General features: G+C 43.9%; 1 protein-coding gene across 1 annotated transcript in view; it reads left to right on the forward strand.

The window, feature by feature from the left end:
* Positions 1-20,053, forward strand: part of WWC2 (WW and C2 domain containing 2) — a 2,565,136-nt gene that overhangs the window by 1,428,488 nt on the left and 1,116,595 nt on the right. The window contains exon 9 of the mRNA XM_069631472.1: positions 7,325-7,567. Coding sequence (XP_069487573.1) covers positions 7,325-7,567 — 243 coding nt within the window. The remainder of the gene's footprint in view (positions 1-7,324; positions 7,568-20,053) is intronic.

The following is a 20,053-nucleotide window of genomic DNA, read 5'->3' on the forward strand; positions in this document are numbered from 1 at the left end:
GCAGCTGCATTCACTTGACTTGTCCCTTTGCGGTTGATTCGCGATGGCGTTGTTAGCGCCATGGCGGTAAGGTACTTTACGGGCTGGGTGATGGCGTAAGGTGCATGTCCGCTTGGGTCGGCATTCGCGTACCTTACCGCCATGGCGCTAGTTACGGTGTGGGAGATCGCGTGCACGCGCCCTTGGCGCAGTTAGCGGCAGCGTTGTCTACGATGCCGCTAGTGGCATCGTAGTTAACGGTCAGGGGTCGTAATCGGCCCTAGCGGAAAACGATGGCGGTAATCGTTTACCGCCATCGTTTTGCGCTTAGCGCCAGGGTCGTAATGAGGCCCAATGTTTATAAATCTTGGATACAGCTTATATCCTCCCATGTTAAAAATTGTTCTCTCTGTTTCATTATGTATGGTTACCAGTTCTACTCAAAATCTGTAATGTGCTAACACATGTAAATATATCATTACCTTGAACAATAAAAATTATTAAAATAAAAAAAGAATTGCCTCCACACTCCATTGTCCTACATCCTGCTGGTCCACTGGTCTGCCGCCACCTCCTCCTCTAACCGCTATCGAACAACCCACACATTCCAGGTTTCCTAGTTCTAACCCACTCCCTGCCCTCTTGTTGGTCTGTTGTCCCTGGACTATCTGGCCCAGTCTTCCCCACCCGGGAGGAGTTGCATATTAGAATGTTTTCATCTAGTCTCATAATCCTTGACCCCTCTACCCGCATGGGGCCTCCGCAGAACAACGATAGTTCATTTTGTACAATGATCCATCTCGTGTTATGTGGGTCTTGCCTGACCGCCCCTAACGGAAGTCCTATTTTTTATTTGATAAGGCTTTCTTTTATGTCGCTGGTGATCTAGGGGGCCATAACGGTCTCCTTTCCAGGTGGACTGAGGCTGGCATGCAGTGCATGGCTATGGAAACAGCTGCATAGTCACTCTTGTTCTATTTGCTTCCCTCTGGCGGTCTTTGTATGCAGCTCATGCAGGACTCCGAGGGGGTGCACAGGCCCTCTGCTGCTCTCCCTGCTGACTGTCCCTCTCTATCAGGGTTTGAAAAGGCCTTTGTCTTGGGCACTGATGATTTTCTCTCTTGCGGGTACTCTTCCCTCTTGTCTACAGCGTTTCTGGGAAGAAAAGGAACAACGTGGACAGCGTTTGGAGTCATAGGCATGGGGTGGTGCAAATGGGTACTGCACAAAAACTGGCACATGGGAAGGGAACAGGCATTGGAGCCCTCTCAACTGCCACTGTCCCCATCTGGGGTAGGACTGGCTCTGGAGTCCTCCCTGGTATGCCTCCCACCCAAGGCTGAGAGGGGTTGCCATCCCCTCTTGAGAAGGCAAGGGTATTGTATTGACCTTGCCACAGCTGGGAGGTTCGTCACCAGGATTAACCCAAATGTCCTGAGAAAGCAAAACCCAGGCATTTGTACCATACCTCGAGGGTGCCGAAACTGGTAGGGTCATTGTGCTGTTGGTGTGAGTGGGTGATTTCTGAGATTGGTCTGGGTGGTGTGGGGACATTGCACAAAAGATGCAGTGGATGGGTAATCAAAGAAATCTGTTATATTTTCTCACTGCGCACCTATCCCTCTCCCGATTCTGAGTTGCTTCCACTTGAAAGGTGCCCAAAATGTCAAATGTTACTGTGGTGCTTCTGGTGCCACTATGCAGAACTGTAGGGACTCCTGCACATAGCTGGTTCAGAGTGTTTACTGCCCCATCAGTGTGTCTCTGTCTATGACGCTTATACCTCCAAGCTAATTTCTGTGTGTATTGAAAATGTGATAGTTAGCCCAGTAGTGTGTTTAGATATATTGCACAATTGCGCTGCTGCTCTGCGTGCATCCTGTGAAACTGGTGCAGTGCACCGACAGTCACATAACAAGGGTTTCAAAAGCCGTAAAGACTAAATTTGAAAATTTATGAAATGATTTTAAATGGTATCCAGCAGGATATCCTACTTATTCCAACTTAGAACAACCCAAGGTCACCATAAGAAGCATAGAGCAACATCATTTTACACAAAGAAAAACGTATTTTCTTTCTGACTTATTTATTTCACAAAAAAGAGAGAGTGTGTTTAACAAATACATAAAATTCATTGCTTTCAACAAAGACATACAATTATAATTTGAGCAAAATCTAAGTGCAATTACGGTTTAAGCAAAATCTAAGTGCATTTTATGAAAGTCCGCCAATTGGTCTAGGCAAAATATAAATGCACTTGTAAGCAATATACAGGTCTGCCAACGTCCACTTTTCACTTGGTATATGAAGAGAAAAGAAAGAAAAAGGTCTCAAAGAGAATAAATCAATAAGCAATTGGGAACAGAATTTAAGTTCCATTCGACATTGAGACCGTTAGGACGTTTCGGCGGGCCACCTGTGAGGCCACTGGTGTTGGAAAACCGCCTTCCTCGGGGCAAAGTAAGTAGTGAAATTCCCTACGGGGAAGCAGACAAAATACTCCATCACATAAAGAAATGTATAGTTTGTACAAAAAAATCAATTGTATTACAACAAAAACATAATATCACATGCTGTATGCTTCTCAAACGGAAATCATGGGTTGACAAGTTTAAATTAAAAAAACCATAATTTCTTTAAGGCTGATCAGTGATTTAAGTTAAGACTACTAATTTAAACTGCCTAGAAGGGGAACCTTACCCTAAATGAATGAGGGGGAAAACTTCAAAGGCAGGAGGTCAAGACGTCAAACAAGACCCTGGTGCAGAGCATGAGCAGGAGTGACTGAAGCAGGACACTGAAGTAAAGATAACATTAAAGAAATTATAAAAACAGGGGAGAAGTATATCTTTCAGTGAATCTGGAAAATACAGAATCTATGAAATGTAGTCATAACGAGATAAAGAGTGAAAAAAGAGAGAGAGCACAGAAAGAGAAATTACCTGAGTCTCTAAAAGATGTTATGTGCTCTTCTGCAATTATCGCGTACGGATCTTAAATTAATAGAACCCGATGATCATGAACATTCTTCAGAGTGGAGGAAATGATACCCTGTGATGAAGCAACGTTGGTATCAAAATGGATGTTGCGGTAACGAATACCTACCGGGGGGAAGAAAAGAAAAGAGGTGCCTAAAGGTCACAAGATTGCACAAATATCAAAACCAGAGTGTTATGCAAGATATAAAACATATAAAACAGTGAATGAGGCTTCTTAGCGGAGTAGGAAGTGAAGCAGAAGTATACTTACCAATAGTTTGAGAATGAATCAAACGTAGCTCACGGTGTCAGTGAGGATCTGACAACAGTGAAAGAGATAGAATAGGGACTGAGTAAATAGCCGGCAGCGTGATGACGCGCGTTCCGGCTGCCGAATAGAAAACCTCGATCGGCTGTTACGTCTACGCACTGCATCCTCCGACTCGTGGGTGGATGCGTGTGACGTATCCTTTTTCTCTATGATCTAGAGAGAAACGAGCGGGAGGTGAACTGACACACCTTCCCCGTGATTGAAGCATAAAACATATCCAATCACAGCGCGGCCCCTAAGCACACACCCCTAGAGGGGGGTGTATGAGGGCCGTTGAACTCGCCATACAAAGCCGTATATAAGCGGAGCCGCGTTTCGTCACTGACATGTGACTCTGTGAGAGGAATTATACTGTGGCATTATGGTAGATATTAGAATGGTGGAATAAATTCCTCATTTAATCCCCTAGTATGTGTACCCAATCGGAAGATCCACCGGGCCTCTCTATCTAACAAACATTTCTGTATGTTGGTAGAGTTTTGAACTGCTTCCAAGACCCACCATACTATATTGTTTGGTGAGTGTTTCAAAGTAAGGTAATGGTTAACTAAAGGCGCCGTGACAATTTTGCATCTTATGCGTGATCGATGTTCAGCAATTCTGACATGTACCGCTCTGCTGGTTTGTCCAACGTATCTTAGTCCACAAGGACATTCAATGCAGTATACAACGTTCTTAGTTTTGCAATTGGTGAGATTAGGTAAAGTCCAAATTCGTTCATTTATTCTGAAATCTCTCATTTTTTTAGTGAAACTGCAAGCACTACAGGAGCCACAAGGGTAATGACCCTTGACTGAACGTAAATCCCAAAGGCCAGTTCTGGGAGTAGTGTTACGAAAACGAGAATGGATCAATTTATCACGAATATTTGGAGCCCTTTTGAATGCAAAACGCGGCGGGGGCTCCTCGGGAAGGTCCAGTCTCACAATATCCCAATGTTTTAGGATAATTTTCTTGACTTCAAAGGCTTTGATTCCATGTGTTAGAACACAAGTCATGTTTTCTGCCTCTGATTGTGGAGTTTTATTGGTAAGCAGAAGGGCACGATCTGTAAAAAGTGCGCGTTTCCGAGATCTTTTAATGAGAGATCTGGGATAGCCTCTGTCCCGAAATCTGATGTCTAACTCATCTGCTTGTTGGTTAAAGTCGTAAAGGTCAGTGCAGTTTCTTCTAATTCGTAGATATTGCCCATACGGGAGATTGTCCTTGAGATGCCGAGGGTGGTCGCTCGTGTAGTGTAGCAGAGTGTTCCTTGCACTAGGTTTCCTATGTAAGCAACATTTAAGCTCACCGTCTTGATGTTTGATGATGAGGTCAAGAAAAATAACTTGATTCTTAGAATATTCAAGTGTAAATTGAATATTAGTGTCAATCTGGTTCAGCCACGAAAAGAACTCGAGGAGTTCATTTTCAAGTCCTTCCCAGATGAAAATGATGTCATCTATGTATCGCTTCCAATTGGAAATTGATTTTTGAAAAGGGTTAGATTCACAAAGAATGTGTTGATTTTCAAAGTTAGACATGAAAAGAATTGCCAGACTTGGTGCAAAAGCAGCACCCATTGCTGTGCCTTTTATTTGTAGGTAAAAGTTGCCATTGAACTCGAAGTAATTTTTACATAATGCCAATTCCATTAACTCCATAATGAAGTTGATTGGCACCCTTTGTTGTGTATTGGACTCTGTCAATAGATCCAGCATGCATTCGAGAGCTTGTGGTTGAGGGATGCTAGTATATAGCGACGTTATGTCCATTGTTACAAGAATGTGTTTGCTAGGATCAAATGTCAAATGTTCAAAGATCTGGATGGTATTCATAGTATCTCGTAGGTAGGTTCTTGTGTTTGTACTCAGGGGTTTAAGAAATGTATCAATAAATTTACAGAGCGGTTCAAGTATAGTACCACAGCCGGAAACTATTGGCCGTCCGGGTGGGTTCAATGAGTCTTTATGTACTTTGGGTAACGCGTAAAGGGTCGGAATACGCCCTTGACTAGTTGTTAAGAATTCATATTCATTCTCCGTGACCCAATTCCGATCGTATGCATATTTCACTACTTGATCAATCTCTGTTTTGATATCTTTTGTTGGGTCCTTTTTAAGTTTTTGATAACTTGCGGAATCAGTCAATAAGTTATTGACCATCTCTAAATATTGGGTATTGGTCATCACGACTATTCCCCCTCCCTTGTCTGCAGGTTTAATCTCAATCGTCTCGTTCGATGCCAGTTGTGCGAGAGCTTTACTTTCTTCTACATTCAGATTGTGTTTTAAATGTAGTTTAGTATTTCTATTCTGTAAATTATGTAAATCTTTAAGAACACTCTTCTCAAAGGTTAAAATTTCCTTAGACATTTGATTGTCTTGAGGAGTAAATGTCGATGGACAACGGAGTCCGGAGTCCTGTTCCTGTATTCTCTCTTGAACATTCTGAAAAAAAGATTTCAGTCTTATAGTTCGCAAAAATCTACGAACTTGCATCTCAGTAGAAAACCAATCAATTCCTCTCGTTGGGACAAAAGACAGTCCTCTAGATAGAACAGAAATTTGTGGTGAAGTGAGGCTCAAGTTAGCTAAATTAAAAATGGGAATTTGAGGTTCTGCCTGATTCAACGGGCGCGTCGGCGCCTGCCCCAGGATCTCTGCATAGGTATGTATGGTTGAAACCATGGGGGGCCCCATTGGGGTATGCCAAATCCTCCTCTGCCTAAAAAAGGGGTATTTGGTTGGAAGTTGCCAAAGGGCTGTTGTGGATTGTTTGATGACTGGTTATCAGACCCACTGCTGCTAGAGCTAGAAAAAGAGACACCTCTATTTTTGTTGCCTGGTCCTCTTTTCGATGTAGATTGTTTACTGGCTGCTTCAGCGTAGGCTTCTGTAGTGTAGGGAAAAACCTTTTCAATTTTGAACTCGCGGATATCCTTTGCAAGTTTCTTAGTTTTTTTGCCAATCGTAGTGGCTCTGAATTCCGAAAATAGTTTGTTAACCGCGTCTAATTGGTCTTTCGCATCAGGAATAACTGTACTTGACAAAAATTTGACTTCTTCTTGTTCTAAGATTTTTTGAGTTGCCAAACCAATACGTTGTGCTGTGGTAATTGTTAAGACCATAAAGTCGCGGCTACATTTAATGGCAATTTGACTAAAAGTAGTCGTATATTGTTTGTCCGACAAAAAGAGACAGGGTTCGTTTCTTACAATTAAGCCTGAAGGGATAGTATTAGATTTTAAATATTCGCGCAGGAAATGGCCATGTAATTCTGTCCTGAAGTTTTTCTTTTTCAGTTTAAGTAGTTCATCACTGTCAGTAGAATGAGCTAAATTAGGATTCGTTCCTGCCGGGTCAAAGATGGATGGACCTCTGATTATCTCTGAGATCTGTTCCTCAGTAAAACTAAATGTTTGACTTTCAGCCATGCTATAACTAAAAAAAGAAAGAATAGAGAAAAAAGAATTAATCTATAAGGTGCCACAGTCAACCGGCCATGCACTGAACCCGTGGTCAAAGGATGGCGTCAAGAGGTAGTCAAAAAATAAAAAATATAAACAGGATGAAAAAAGAAAAGTTTGAATTAAATCTTTCCGAATTTCGTAATTTTGCCACTCCCTCGGCAACAAGGTTGCCAAAAACAACAGGTACACAAAATGGGGACTGACCCAAACGTGGTACAGCTAATGATGGGGTCACCAATATTCACATAACAAGGGTTTCAAAAGCCGTAAAGACTAAATTTGAAAATTTATGAAATGATTTTAAATGGTATCCAGCAGGATATCCTACTTATTCCAACTTAGAACAACCCAAGGTCACCATAAGAAGCATAGAGCAACGACAGAGCAGACAGTTCAGGGTCTTCAGTCGTCCTTCATATGAGTTCTTTGGCTAGTGTGTTGGAGAATCAAAATTGTACATACCCACACATGCCGTTTCAGAACTGCCACTGAGCTGCACTGCATAGTAACACAGCGCAAAGCCTGAGGGAAATTCGAGCTAGAGTTAATTCTTTGTGTCTTAACACATCCTTTTTTTTCTTCCAGTATGGCTAATTTAAAGATCGAGCTGTCCAAGTTAGAAAGTGAGACTTGGCCTGGTGGTCTGGACGTTGAAAAGGAAAAATTGATGCTTACCAATGAGAAGGAGGAACTTCTGAAAGAGCTTCAGTTTTTGACCCCACGTAAACGGACGCAGGAGGAGCTGGATCGGCTGGATATAGAAAGGAGGCGACTGGAGGAAGATTTGCTTTCTGTGAGAAGCACACCTAGTAAAGCACTAACAGAGAGGTATGCATTTGCCCATTTGTATGCTGTAACAGTATTGAAATAAAATTACTGAGGTAAAGATATTGATGGGTGGCCAACAACTTAGTGGTGTGGTCAGGAATAGGCATGAGCAACAAAAAATAACATTCTAACAATTTGGTTTAATCTTACCATCTCTTCTCATGTTTGTGTCACCTGAGAAATGACTCCAAATGATAAGAAGATTACCCCTGCATTCTGCGCAGGGAGTCTTGATTCTATTAAAGACACTGAGGCAAGCATTATTCTTAAACTTCTTTAATTCTTACTCTTCAGCAGTTTCAACAAATAAACAGAAAATGACTTCAACATCTCGTTTTCATTTCTTTTTTTTTTACTACATTTCCCTCTCATCAAACTCCTTCTTGTAGTCCATAGCTCTTCCTGTCATTTCTCCTAAGTCACTTCCTGTCCTTTGCTCCACCTCTTCTTTGGATGCTCGGAACTGATCCTCAACCGTAACTCCAACTCCAACAACACACAAAAACCAAATAGTCCCTGATAACTCCTCAGGCCAACTTGTCCCTCAATTCAACTCGGACTGGTCACTCGTGCCAGCACTCCTGTGCTCTAGCTGCTTCAGCTCATTGGTCAGTCGTTCTTCTGGTCATATCCTTTTAACCAGAGAAGATACCATTAGGGTAGAGAATGCACTGACTTACATCTAATAAGAACAAATAATTTACACCACTTTGTCATACAGTGCATGCGCTGAGTGGGAAAGTAATGCTCGTCTCTGTGTCTTTAATAGAATCAAGACTCCTTGCGCAGTATGCATGGGTTATTGTCATTCTATGTCAAGACCGAAGGCAAGCATTATGCTTGTTCAAAGCTTTCAATCACTGCCTCCACCAGGTATTTGTGGCCATCAAGCGAAGTGCTCACTCGCTTAGGCAGCTGCTCTCTATCATGCAAGTCGCTGACTGCTTCGTTTCACTTTCCCTGCCGAATTTCCTTTATTGCTTCCATTATCTCTCAGTGCTCGTAATCTTTATTTTCACCATGTGTTACCTTGTTTGCAAGAAGTAATTTACTCAGTGCATGTGTGAAAACGGTTTGTTTGCCTGACAGAGAGCAAGTACTCTCACGTGTGCCTGCTGTAGTCTTTCCAGACTACGTTATCCAGAATCACCTGCTATTTAGTGGGAGTTCATTGCCGTAGCTCGCTGGCTTGTCGTGCCTCTCTCTCACAAGGATCTCCTCAGCAAACCCCATTGTTCATCTGCATCCATTTACCGCTCTGGTAGGTCTACTATACTATCCAGACCCTATTGTTTTTTCAAAGAAACAAGCCGGGGGTCGATCTCTGTCTTCGGCTGGGGCCTCTCTCTGGAACAGCCTCCCTGCCACTCTAAAACTTGATTTGAACGATCTCCGGTTCCGGAAGCACTTCAAGACCTTCCTCTTTGCTTCTGCCTTTGCTCCCCCTCTCTCCTGCTGATCTGCTATCTCTTGGCACTGTGCACCTGGCCACCCTCTGTCCCATGGGCCTAGGTACCTGCTCACCCGGCAAACCTCCTGCACTGCCTCCTGGCCACCCCTTGCACTGGGGACTGTATCTGTACCCATACAGTCCCCCCTCCACCTTTTTCTTCTTTTTCTGCACTTATCAGACTTACTCAGTTCTGCTGCTGTAAACACAGCACTTGCCACTTGTTGGCTGCACTATCACTGTTTATTGCCTCCATCATCTATTTATTTGTATTTATTATTATTTATCTGTTGTCCTCTGCTCTGCACTTTCCACTCTCCCCCTTCCATGCACTTTCCCCCTTTCCTTTTCCCATGCACTTGCGCATTCTCAATGTCACTGGGCCTAGTAAAATCGTTGTTGTGTTCTCCCCTGCTCCCCTTCCTTGACTTGTCGCGCTCTGAAATACTTGTGTACGAGCACGATACAAATAAACTATCATATCATATTGTACACCTCAGTGCGTGCTCTAAACACTATGTGTCTCAAACAAGCAACACACTCGCAGGGTGCAAAAAGTCCAAAACACAGCACCTTTGCTGGTTTTGTCACTTTCACTGCTGAACACTCGTTCATTCTTTAAACATGGCACCTAAATTGCCGACCATGTTGCTGAACACAATCCTGACATTGGAAAAACAGAAACCTGTTTGAACTCTAATTTGCCCACTCAAGCTGTGCTCCCTATACCTGATGACTACACTCTCTACAGAGCAGACCGTACACAAGGCAAAGGAGGCGGCGTTGCGCGTATGTGAAAATCAAATCTGAACTGTCATGTTATGCCTCATATTACACGATGTGAATCCTTATGGATAAAGATTAGAACTACCCCTAACACATCCGCCAATGTGCTAACAATCTATCCCCCTCCCCCCCACAAGGACATGCCATACTTCGAGGAACAACTCCTCGACTTGATTGCGCAAATCTCCAAATCCAAAAATCCTCTCATCATAATGGGTGACTTTAACTTCTTGGCAAATAATCTGCTCGATAAAGTTGGCACCAGCCTACTAGAGTCTATCACCTCTATAGGTTTAAAACAATGGGTAAACACACCAACACAAAAAAGTGGTCATATACTTGACTGGCTCATTTAGCAAAATCTGGATATATCTCAAGTGACAGTAGTCCCATGCATCTGGTCAGACCATGCTCTCATCCAGGCTAAACCCACCCTACGTAATCCCCCCACCCTAAACTTAACACCTACGCACGTATTCATCAGCTGACGAGGAACTTAAAAAACATTACTGCCACAAAGTTCACTACTTTGCTGTCATCTAACCTACAGCCACTTGCTAACTTTACGGACTCCTCTGCTCTAGTTGAACACCTTACTTCCGCCATCAAACAAGTCATTAATGAATTAGCCACCTTGAAAATGAAGGCGACCAAATCTGAAGCCATAAAAAACACCTGGTTTTCAGAACAAATCATTACTACCAGACAATCAAAAAGGGTCTTAGAAAGATCCTGGCGAAAGAACCCTAATGCGGATACTCTTTCTGCCTATAACAAAATCTGTACTTGAATTCAAAGCACTCATCACTTCTGCCAAAGCTACTCACTACAATAAGAGAATCATTAATGCCCAGTCTAATGTTGGGGAACTGTTTAAAATCCTAGCAGACTTTCAATATCGCCCAGCTCCTTCGAACAATCCTACTGGTGTCAAGATATCCACAATGGGTTTCTATCTAAAATTACCAACCACAAGGAAAATATTAAAAACTCCCTTAACCACAAGGACCTGGTGCTTCCAGCCCACACCACCAACCTGCCCACCAACAACCTAGACAACATCCCTCAGTTCTCTTTCTCTCACTATTCAGAGAAACAAGTGCTTAAGGTGATAAAGGATCTCAAAGTCACCTCCTGCCCAGGTGACGATTGTCCTACCAGTATCTTTAAAGAATCATTAGATCTCCTTATCCCCTGGCTCACAAAGCTGATCAACCTATCCTTTGATGAGGGAATGGTTCCATCTGCTTTGAAATCAGCACGGATAACCCTGTTACTGAAAAAAGATAACCTAGATCCAACAAATAGAGACAACTATCGACCCATCACCAATGTACCTTTCATTCTTAAGGTCCTTGATATTCTGGCATATATCCAACTCCAAGCTCATGTTGAAGAGTGTAACATCCTGGGCACTCGTCAATCGGTTTATAGGGCTCGCCATGGCACAGAGACAGCTATGCTTGACCTTAAGTCTACCTTGCAAAGCATAGCAGATAAAAACCAATCTGCTCTGCTGATGCTATTAGACCTGTCTGCAGCCTTCAATCTCGTTGATCACACCCTTCTAGTGATGAGGCTCGAGAGGTCGCAAACTGTTCCACCTTGGCATCGAAATGGATCTCATCCTTCTTAGGGCTATGCACAGTGAGGGTTTGTGTTGGCAACAATCACTCTACTCCTATCCTTCAAACCTGCGTTGTTCCGCAGAGCTCTTGCCTGTCACCACTACTTTTTAACTTGTATATTCAGCCACTGTTAGATCTACCGAACAGCCTGGGTGTCCAATATACAAATTACGCAGACGACACTCAGGTCGTTATTCAGCTCAGTGGCCATTACAAGAATGACACAGCAACCCTCAATAACATCTACAGTGCCATTCAGAAATGGATGGCCTGTAATTCTTTAGCTCTCAATAACAAAAAACAAAGCTCATGATCTTCGCCACCAAGAACACTCGGAGCAAGTTAACACCACACTATTCCAACTTCTTCATCGCAGATCATGTTTTAACAGTCTCAACAAAAGTGAAAACACTAGGCGTTATTCTTGGTGGTGAACTCTCAATGAAGTCTCATGTATCCAATATCCGGTCGAGCTGCGGACTCATTAACAAACGGATACAATACATCCAACCTTTCATAACAAATGACAACTGTGCTTTGTTGTTTAAATTCTAGACTGGACTATTGCAATAGTCTGCTGACTGGCACTACTGCTGCAAACATACAGGCACTCCAAGTCACACAGAACAACGCTGTGCGCACCATTTTCAAACTATCGCGTCGCACACATATCGGTACTTTCTGAAAAACTCTACACTGGATTCCTGTAAGGCAAAAAAATCACACAAAGCGCTCACTCAGGCTCATAAATGTGTGTCTCTTACCAGCCCCACATATCCATCAGAGTGTATCAAGATCAAGCCTAAGAATAGGAATCTTGGCTCTACCATGGCCACGGTACTCGTCCAGCCGAGATTCAAAATGGCCCGGTTCGTTGACACCAGCTTTGACACTCAGGCTCCTACTCCATGGAACGTGTCATATGCCAAATACAGAACTACCCTCTCTTTAAGAAGACCATAAAAGCCCACCTTTTCAACCTTGGCCGAGAATAACCGGCTTTAGCTCTCAGCTCATCCATAGCTCCCGCCTGCTTTCTGTTTGTGCGTCTTGTCACTGTTTTTCTGTGCGCTCTGAGGCCTGAAGGCATGTGGCGCGTAATAAAAATTAAAATAAATAAAAGAAACCATCTTAAATTAGCTATCACTGGCTCAGTCTGCCACTTGCAAGATGTCTTTTAATGCCACTCCACATCAATCACCACGGTGCCATTCCTACTAAAGATATTAGATAGAGTGGCCCATCTACAGATACAGAAATATCTGAAGCAGCAGCACCAACTCCTAGGCACGGGACAGTCAGGTTTCAGACCGCAGCACGGCACAGAAACAGCACTTATTGATCTTAAGGCCCAGGTCAACGAGCTCGGAGATCAGGGAAAAGCTGCACTACTTCTCCTCTTGAATCTCTCAGCATCTTTTGACATGGTAGACCACAAAGTACTCTGTAACCATTTAGAATTAGCAGCGCACTTCTCACCCCAAGCTATAGCATGGATCAAATAATTTCTAAGTGAAAGAACTATGAGGGTCTTCTCCACCACAGCATCCGCAGACCTTGCCACAATCACATGTGGTGTACCCCAGGGATCATGCATCTCCCCTACCATGTATAACATCTTTACCAAGCCCCTGTTCGATGATCTGGACCTTCTAGGTGTTACCTATACTAACTATGCAGATGACACCCAGATTCTTATCCCATTTTTGGGGGATTATGAACAGGATTTGGCCTTGGTGAACAGGATATACCTCATCATCCAGGCATGGATGGCACTACATGGTCTATGCCTGAATGATGACAAAACGGAACTCATCATCCTGGGGACGACACATAACATCAAGAAACTTAGCCAGGACTACACAGCCTTTGTTATAGATGGACATACAATCAAAGTTGCTAAGGAGGTAAAAACAGTAGGTGTTTACCTCGGCTCTAGCCTCACAATGGCAAAACAAGTGAACGCCATGGCATCAGCCACAGCCTATACTTGTAAGCTGATCAGATCAGCAAAACCTTACCTATCTACAATCAGTTGCACCACCTTGGCAAGAGCACTTGTGCTGTCCAAATTGGACTATTCCAAAACTCTTTATGTGGGAGCTAATAGATACATTACTAAGAAAATCGAAATATTGCAAAACAATGCCCTTAGAGAAGCCCTAGGAATGTCCAATAGAGAACACATATCAACGATTAGAAGAAAATCTAACTGGCTCTCCACCATTGACAAAATGAAACTTAAAACTGCCTTCCTAACATTTAAATGCCTCAACAACCTAGCCCCTAGGTACCTGACAGAGAGAGTCAAAAGAAGAGTCACGGCCAGACCTACCAGACTAACCTACACAAACTGCGTATCAGTTCCCCCTTTCAAAATGACTACAATCGGAGGGAACAGCTTCCCTGTTAAAGCGTCCCAACTGTGGAACTCCCTCCAGCCCACCTTAAGGACTGATCAAACTTACCCACTCTTTCGCTTAAACATCATCAAGTGGCTTAAAAAAAAGATCTGTAGCTCCAGCATCACCGCCTATTCCTAATACTTGACCTGAAATCTAGATTGGACGCTCCTTAGCTATGGATCCATACCCATAACTGAATATGTATTATATGCTGTATTGCATTGTATTATACTGTTGTACCGACCTGCAGTCCTGTGACTATGTAACCTTGTAACTTGTATGTAAGCTTAAAGTAGTCTTGTTTTCGCGCCCTGAGACCTTCGGGTCTGGCGTGTGCTACAAATAAACAAACAAACCCGTAAATGCTTTAGATGCCATAGCGCCTCTCACTGAATGCGCTCCAAACCTATCTAGGTCAATCCCTGCTAGCTTCATGACCTCGTGAACCCATCTGGCGATGGTGGCTGCTGCTACCGCTCTGTAGGGATTTCTATGCGCAATCAAATGTTGTGACTCCTCTGCCGGCCGCAGGTCAGCTTTTCTGTGCTCCTACTCCCTTATGCACACTGCCACACACAATTTTGGCTGTCCAGTTAGATAGGGATAGGAGATAGGAGATAGACGTGTAGTTGGTCTTTGTCCTCCTAGAGAGCGTGAAGGTAACTCCACCCGGTCTGTACGTTTTCCTGTCTACGTCCAGTGCTTTAACGTCTGAGACACGTCTGCACGACACTAAGCATAGCAGCATGGCCAGTTTCCCTGATAGTTGTTATAGAGACAAGTGTCTGTTCGCCGGTCAGTCTGTTCGGTGGCGTTACACTATAATCACGTCCCATAGCTGTATGTATTTGGGACTCTGCGGTACCCGGAAATAGGCTCCTTTCATGAGTCTGACTACCGCTGGGTGATCACCCAGTGGCGCTCCATCTACATGCGTATGCCCTGCAGATATTGCTGACCGATACACTCCCATGGTCCTGAAGGCCTTGCCCTTCTCTAAGAGGGATGCCAGGAAATTGAGGACCGCTACTACAGGAGCTGAAACTGGAGGAATAGCTCTCCTTTTGCACCAGGCTGACCACTTGCTACGTGCTTTGTCATAGCTCCTCCTAGGAGAGGGAGCCCATGATTCCGAGATGAGTTGGACAGCCTGGCCCGAAATGCCAGGAAGTATCCATCGTTCCCCGATACCTTGCATGCCATCAGGGGAAGAATTTCCTTCACTCTCAGTGAGTGAAACGACCCAGTTGAGTCTGTGAGGAGGTGCTCTCCTGACAGGAGAATCAGTGGGAAATCCGAAGAAAGTTCCAACAGAGTTGAAAACCACACTTGCAACTTCCATATGGGAGCCACCACTATTATTGTCGCTCTCTCTCTGCGGATCTTCGCTAGCACTCTGCTGATCATCATGAATGGGGAAATGCATAGAGCAGTTTCCTGCTAAAGTCTTGAAGAAAAGCGTCCGACTCCATGGCGGTTGGATCCGATCCCCAGATGAAATATCGACTCTTTCTTGTGCTTAGCCTGGAGGCGAACAAGTCTGTGTCTACTGGCCCCTATAGGTGCTCTAAATGTTGAATTACTTTCTCGTTTAGTTTCCAGTCAGTGGAGTCTGTAAAGTGACATGAGTTCCAGTCTGCAACTACATTGAGAGTTCCCGGCAGATATTCTGCTGTAACCGAGATCCATGTCTTTAGGCAATAATGCCAGAAATCTTTCGCTAGTTTGTCTAGGAATCTGAGCGTTATCCCTCATAGGTGGTTTATGTATCTGACTGCCGAAATGTTGTCCAACAGTTCACCTTGTCCTTTGTGAATGCTTTTATCGTGAACAACCTAGCTAACAGTTCTAGATAGTTTATATGAAGCTGTAACTCTTCTGTGCTCCATTTGCCTCCTGTCTCTTGCTTGCTGCATCGTGCTCCCCAGCCAACTCTGCTGGCATCTGATTCTATTACTAGCTCTGGCCGGTCTCTGAATTTGGCGCGCCCGTTCCACACGTCCATATTAGGTACTGCTTGGTGATATTTCAGGCCTTGCTAAAGATGACTCATCTTCAGCCTTTGGAGGGCCCTCTAATGCAGCGGCCCCAGAAATATAGCTTGAATGGAGGACACTAACAATCCTACTACTCTCGGCAGAGCTCTCAGTGTAATAACTTGCTTGGCGAGACATAATTCGATCTCCTTGATCTTCCTCGCTGGAAACTCTAGCGTCACCTTCTTCGTGTCCACCGCAAAACCTAGAAAATCTACTCTTTTCATCTGAGTCCTGGCCGATTTCTCTTGATTGATCAAGAACCCTAATGACACCAACAGGTCTTTCACCCATGCTCTTTGATATACTAGTGTCTCTCTGTCGTCTGCCAGAAGCAGTATATCATCTAAGCATTATCTTGGTGAATGCCTACAGTGCTGATGCTAGCCCGAGAAAGCATTGTCTTCAATTGCCAGAATCGCCCTGCCCAACTGGACGCTAGAAACGGGCGATATTCTACGTGTAGAGGCACTGTGAGGTAGGCGTCTTTCAAGTCTATGCTCTATAACTAGTCCCCTTCTCTTAAGATGCTGGTGAATACCTTCCATTTTGAAATGCCTGTATATTACCCAACCGTTCAATTCCTTCAAGTTTTTAACTGGCCTCACTTTCTCTTTCCTGTGGACAGAAACATATTGCTCACAAAATGTGGTGTCTGCGTGCAAGATTTGAGAGCCCCTTTCTTGTCGAGCTGCTCTAATTCGCAGAGACGGCTTTCTTTCTCTGCCTGCGACATGTGCATGGGACGCGGGACCCGCTCTTGGATCCTGTCCTGCATAAACTCTAATATATATTATCTGTAGCCCTCGGGTAGTGTGTAGCACACAAGCGTCACTGGAAAGCGTGTGCCAGTTCTACCAGAACTGCAATGTCCTCCCCCTGCCGGCGGATAAGTAGAGGGCCTCACCTGTGTTAGAGCCTTGTGCTCTTCCTGCTCCCCTGCTCCTGCGTCCCATGGGTAATCTTCCTCTGGTTGGAAAAGAAAGAGTCTTGCTGTCTCGTCTCCCAGTAGTGGGCTATGCTGCCCTAGGGTCTTCGTGATGACTGAAAACAACTGGCTGCTCAACCCCTATAGCAGCAGGTCTCGGCAAAAACTCTGCTCGGGAAGATCTTTTTAATGCAGGTCTGCACTTTCTCTAGGGAATGTAGGTCACTACACACCTCCACATCTCTTTACCAAAAGCCTCTCTGAAGAGTAGGTCCTATGCTGCTTAGTCCCTCAACTTAGCATCGATCTTTAAGAGGAGAAGAGATTGCACAGTTAGCATTAATAAGCAGACAGACTGCTCTCTGCACTCAATTATCCAAGGTGTCTGCATTAATTGTCTCGCCCGTATCCCTGGCTCTCTCCACCAGGTCCATGATCTTAGCCAATGGGCCTGTAAGGTCCAGAACCTTTTCTTGGCACCTTTTCTACAATCTGTCCATACCCTTGCGTGGGTCTTTGGCTGTTTTGATGACAAATGCTAGCATCTTAGGGTCTAACTCGGGTGCTTCGGCCACTTTCCCCGCTAGCTCTGGCTGTGACATTCCGCTCTTGTTCGCAGTCTCATGTCTTTGTCCAGTGCCTTCTTAATTCTCTTTGTCATATACTTTGCCACCCTAGGTGATGGCTGCAGTCTGAGAATCTGGGGTTCCTGATATCGTCCATATTGAAGATATCCAACATTTCTACTTCTTCACCTTCTAGGTGTTTTTCTTTTCAGGCTCTTGTCACTTGTGGGTCCTGCCCATTATTTTTCTGGCTTGCTGTCCTCTTCCTGTGAAGAGGCTGTGGTCTCTGGTGCCCTTTCCTCTGAGTCTGTCTGCATCGCCCATATACACTTTCCCTGGGGATGTGGGTCACGAGGCATGGCACTGCAGATCTATGCAAGAAAGCATCTTTCAACTTCCCAAAAGCATCAGCTGCTTCTGGGCCTTCTGTCCTACCCCGTATTTGTGACCCGGGGGAGTTGTCGAGGATTTCTTCTTGCAGGTCTTGATACTCCCCTGAGAGCCTTGTTTCTCATCGGCCCTTGTGGATGTGCTCTCTTCACTTGTTTTGGTGCATTTGTTTTTATGGCTCAGGAGAGACTCCAGCGTAGCCAGTCTCTCTTGTAAGGGCCTTACTCCTTGTGCCACTGCATCCACCAAAGAGCTTCCTAGCACCTCTTGAAACTAAGTGCTAGATCTTGCACCTGCTCCTCTTCACTCCATTCATATTCTGACATTTCTCTGTCTGACTGGGTGCTTGGTGCCAATACCTGAACCAGCAGGTTTAATCACACGCCCACTGCTCCGTTGATGGTAATATGCAATCATATATGTATATTATTATTACTCTTTTCTTTTTGTGGCTTGCACCTTATTTCACTGTCGGAGCACTTGTGCTTATTTTCCATTAGTTGTACAAGACTTCTGTAAATACTAGAAGCTATCTCTACTTGGGAAAAAAATCAGTCTTATTGATATACAGTAAGGTTGTACTTATCTTGCTGAAGAGTCAGAGCAAAGGACAGGAAGTGACTTGGGAGGAAAGGCAGGAAGTTCTATGTACTACAAGAAGGAATTTGATGAAAGGGAAATGTAGTTTTAAAAACATGAAAAAGAAAATGAGAGGTTGAAGTCATTTTCAGTTTATTTGTTGAAACTGCTGAAGAGTAAGAATAAAAAAGTTGAAGCATAATGCACGCCTCCGGTTTTGACTTAGAATTCATCAAATCATTGATGCTTCTGAACATTATGACCAGGGCATACCAAACATCTGCTTCAAGTAGGTATTTGGCTAAATTCGATATGTAAAAACCTTTCTGACACAGGCCCAATAATGTTTGAGTATTCAGCGTCTGCTGAATATTTTGTCTTCTCGTTTTAATTCAGTAAAATAATTAAGAGAGGCAAATATGGCATGCAGATTGGAAATATGTGTAACTTATCAAAGTGGTTATTTATTGGAGAGGAGGAGAGGTGAGAATGAGTGAGAGGTGAGTAGGGTCTGTGTCTATGGCAAAGGTCTGTGAAGAAGCTTGAATTCACAGCAGTTAAAAGTGGAGACCGGTCAGGCTGGGTTTAAGTCAGTGATGAGACAGGCAGAGAGAAATACCCCCATCTAAGAGCCCACTCAGAGATACTTGATGTTGTGAAATCTCTCCATTGTCTCTGTAGGCCAGTCTCCTTGAGGGCTTATGGAATGATAGGTATATGAAACATAGACAGTCATGTTTTGTTCGTGTAATTTGTATGGGAGATGAGCAAAGGGTCACTCAGTTCTTACTTGTCAAGTAGTGTGAGACGTAGCCAATATTTTCACCATATTGTCCTCCGATGAGAACTTCTTGTTGGGAAAGCTCTCCATTGTTCCAAAGGACAACTTTCATCAATGCAAAATGTGTGAAAGATGAAAATACTCTATGTAGACAGAAAGATAGAGCCCTGTATATCTTGGTGTTTCAGAGTGGGGTGTTAAAGAATGACAGGCATAGGGAAAGCCAGAGGTCTCTGCATCCTCTACTGTGGCAGAAACGAGAAGAGGTACGAGGAAGCTGAATGACATATAGTGTAATTGAGAGACTTCCCAACAGAAGAATGTGTCATGAGAGGACAAAGGCACTGAAAATGTCAAGGGAAATATACACAAGATCACAGTAAATACCTTTGAGTCAAACAACATGCACTCAGGAACCAAGACACATGTACACTAAAACCCAGGATGTGCAAGTAGAGCATTATAAGAATACAAATATACAAAAAGGTATGTGGGGTAGCGCAAAGAAGCTCCTTATGATTACAAAGAAAGTCGGAAAGCTCCTTGCCCACAACTGCTGTTAAAGGTCTGGCAGCGCTAAACCCACATACAGGGCAAGCAACAACAGGATCTGTGAGCTAACACTCTTGATGGTATTGTATAAGCTAACTTAAAGACAATTCTAACGAGGACGAGAAATACCACCTGAAATGTCAGCAAAGCCTACAAACCCTGTTGATCAAACAGGGACCCAGAAAGGCCATAACAGCAATGGGAGGATAACTTAATACACCAAAATCCAAATGGCTGCAATAGCAGCACATAACACCTAACAATCAATAGGGAACAAAGGGAGAAGTGCAAGGGAAAGCCTCGAGCAGACTCCAAGAGAAAGTAAAGGAACAGGCGAAGGGAAAACGAAATTACAAGGGCAAAACCTACTCCCTCTCCACCCAGG

Source organism: Ambystoma mexicanum, chromosome 6q (genome assembly GCF_040938575.1).
Source record: "Ambystoma mexicanum isolate Mex_15411 chromosome 6q, UKY_AmexF1_1, whole genome shotgun sequence".
Lineage (NCBI taxonomy): Eukaryota > Metazoa > Chordata > Amphibia > Caudata > Ambystomatidae > Ambystoma > Ambystoma mexicanum.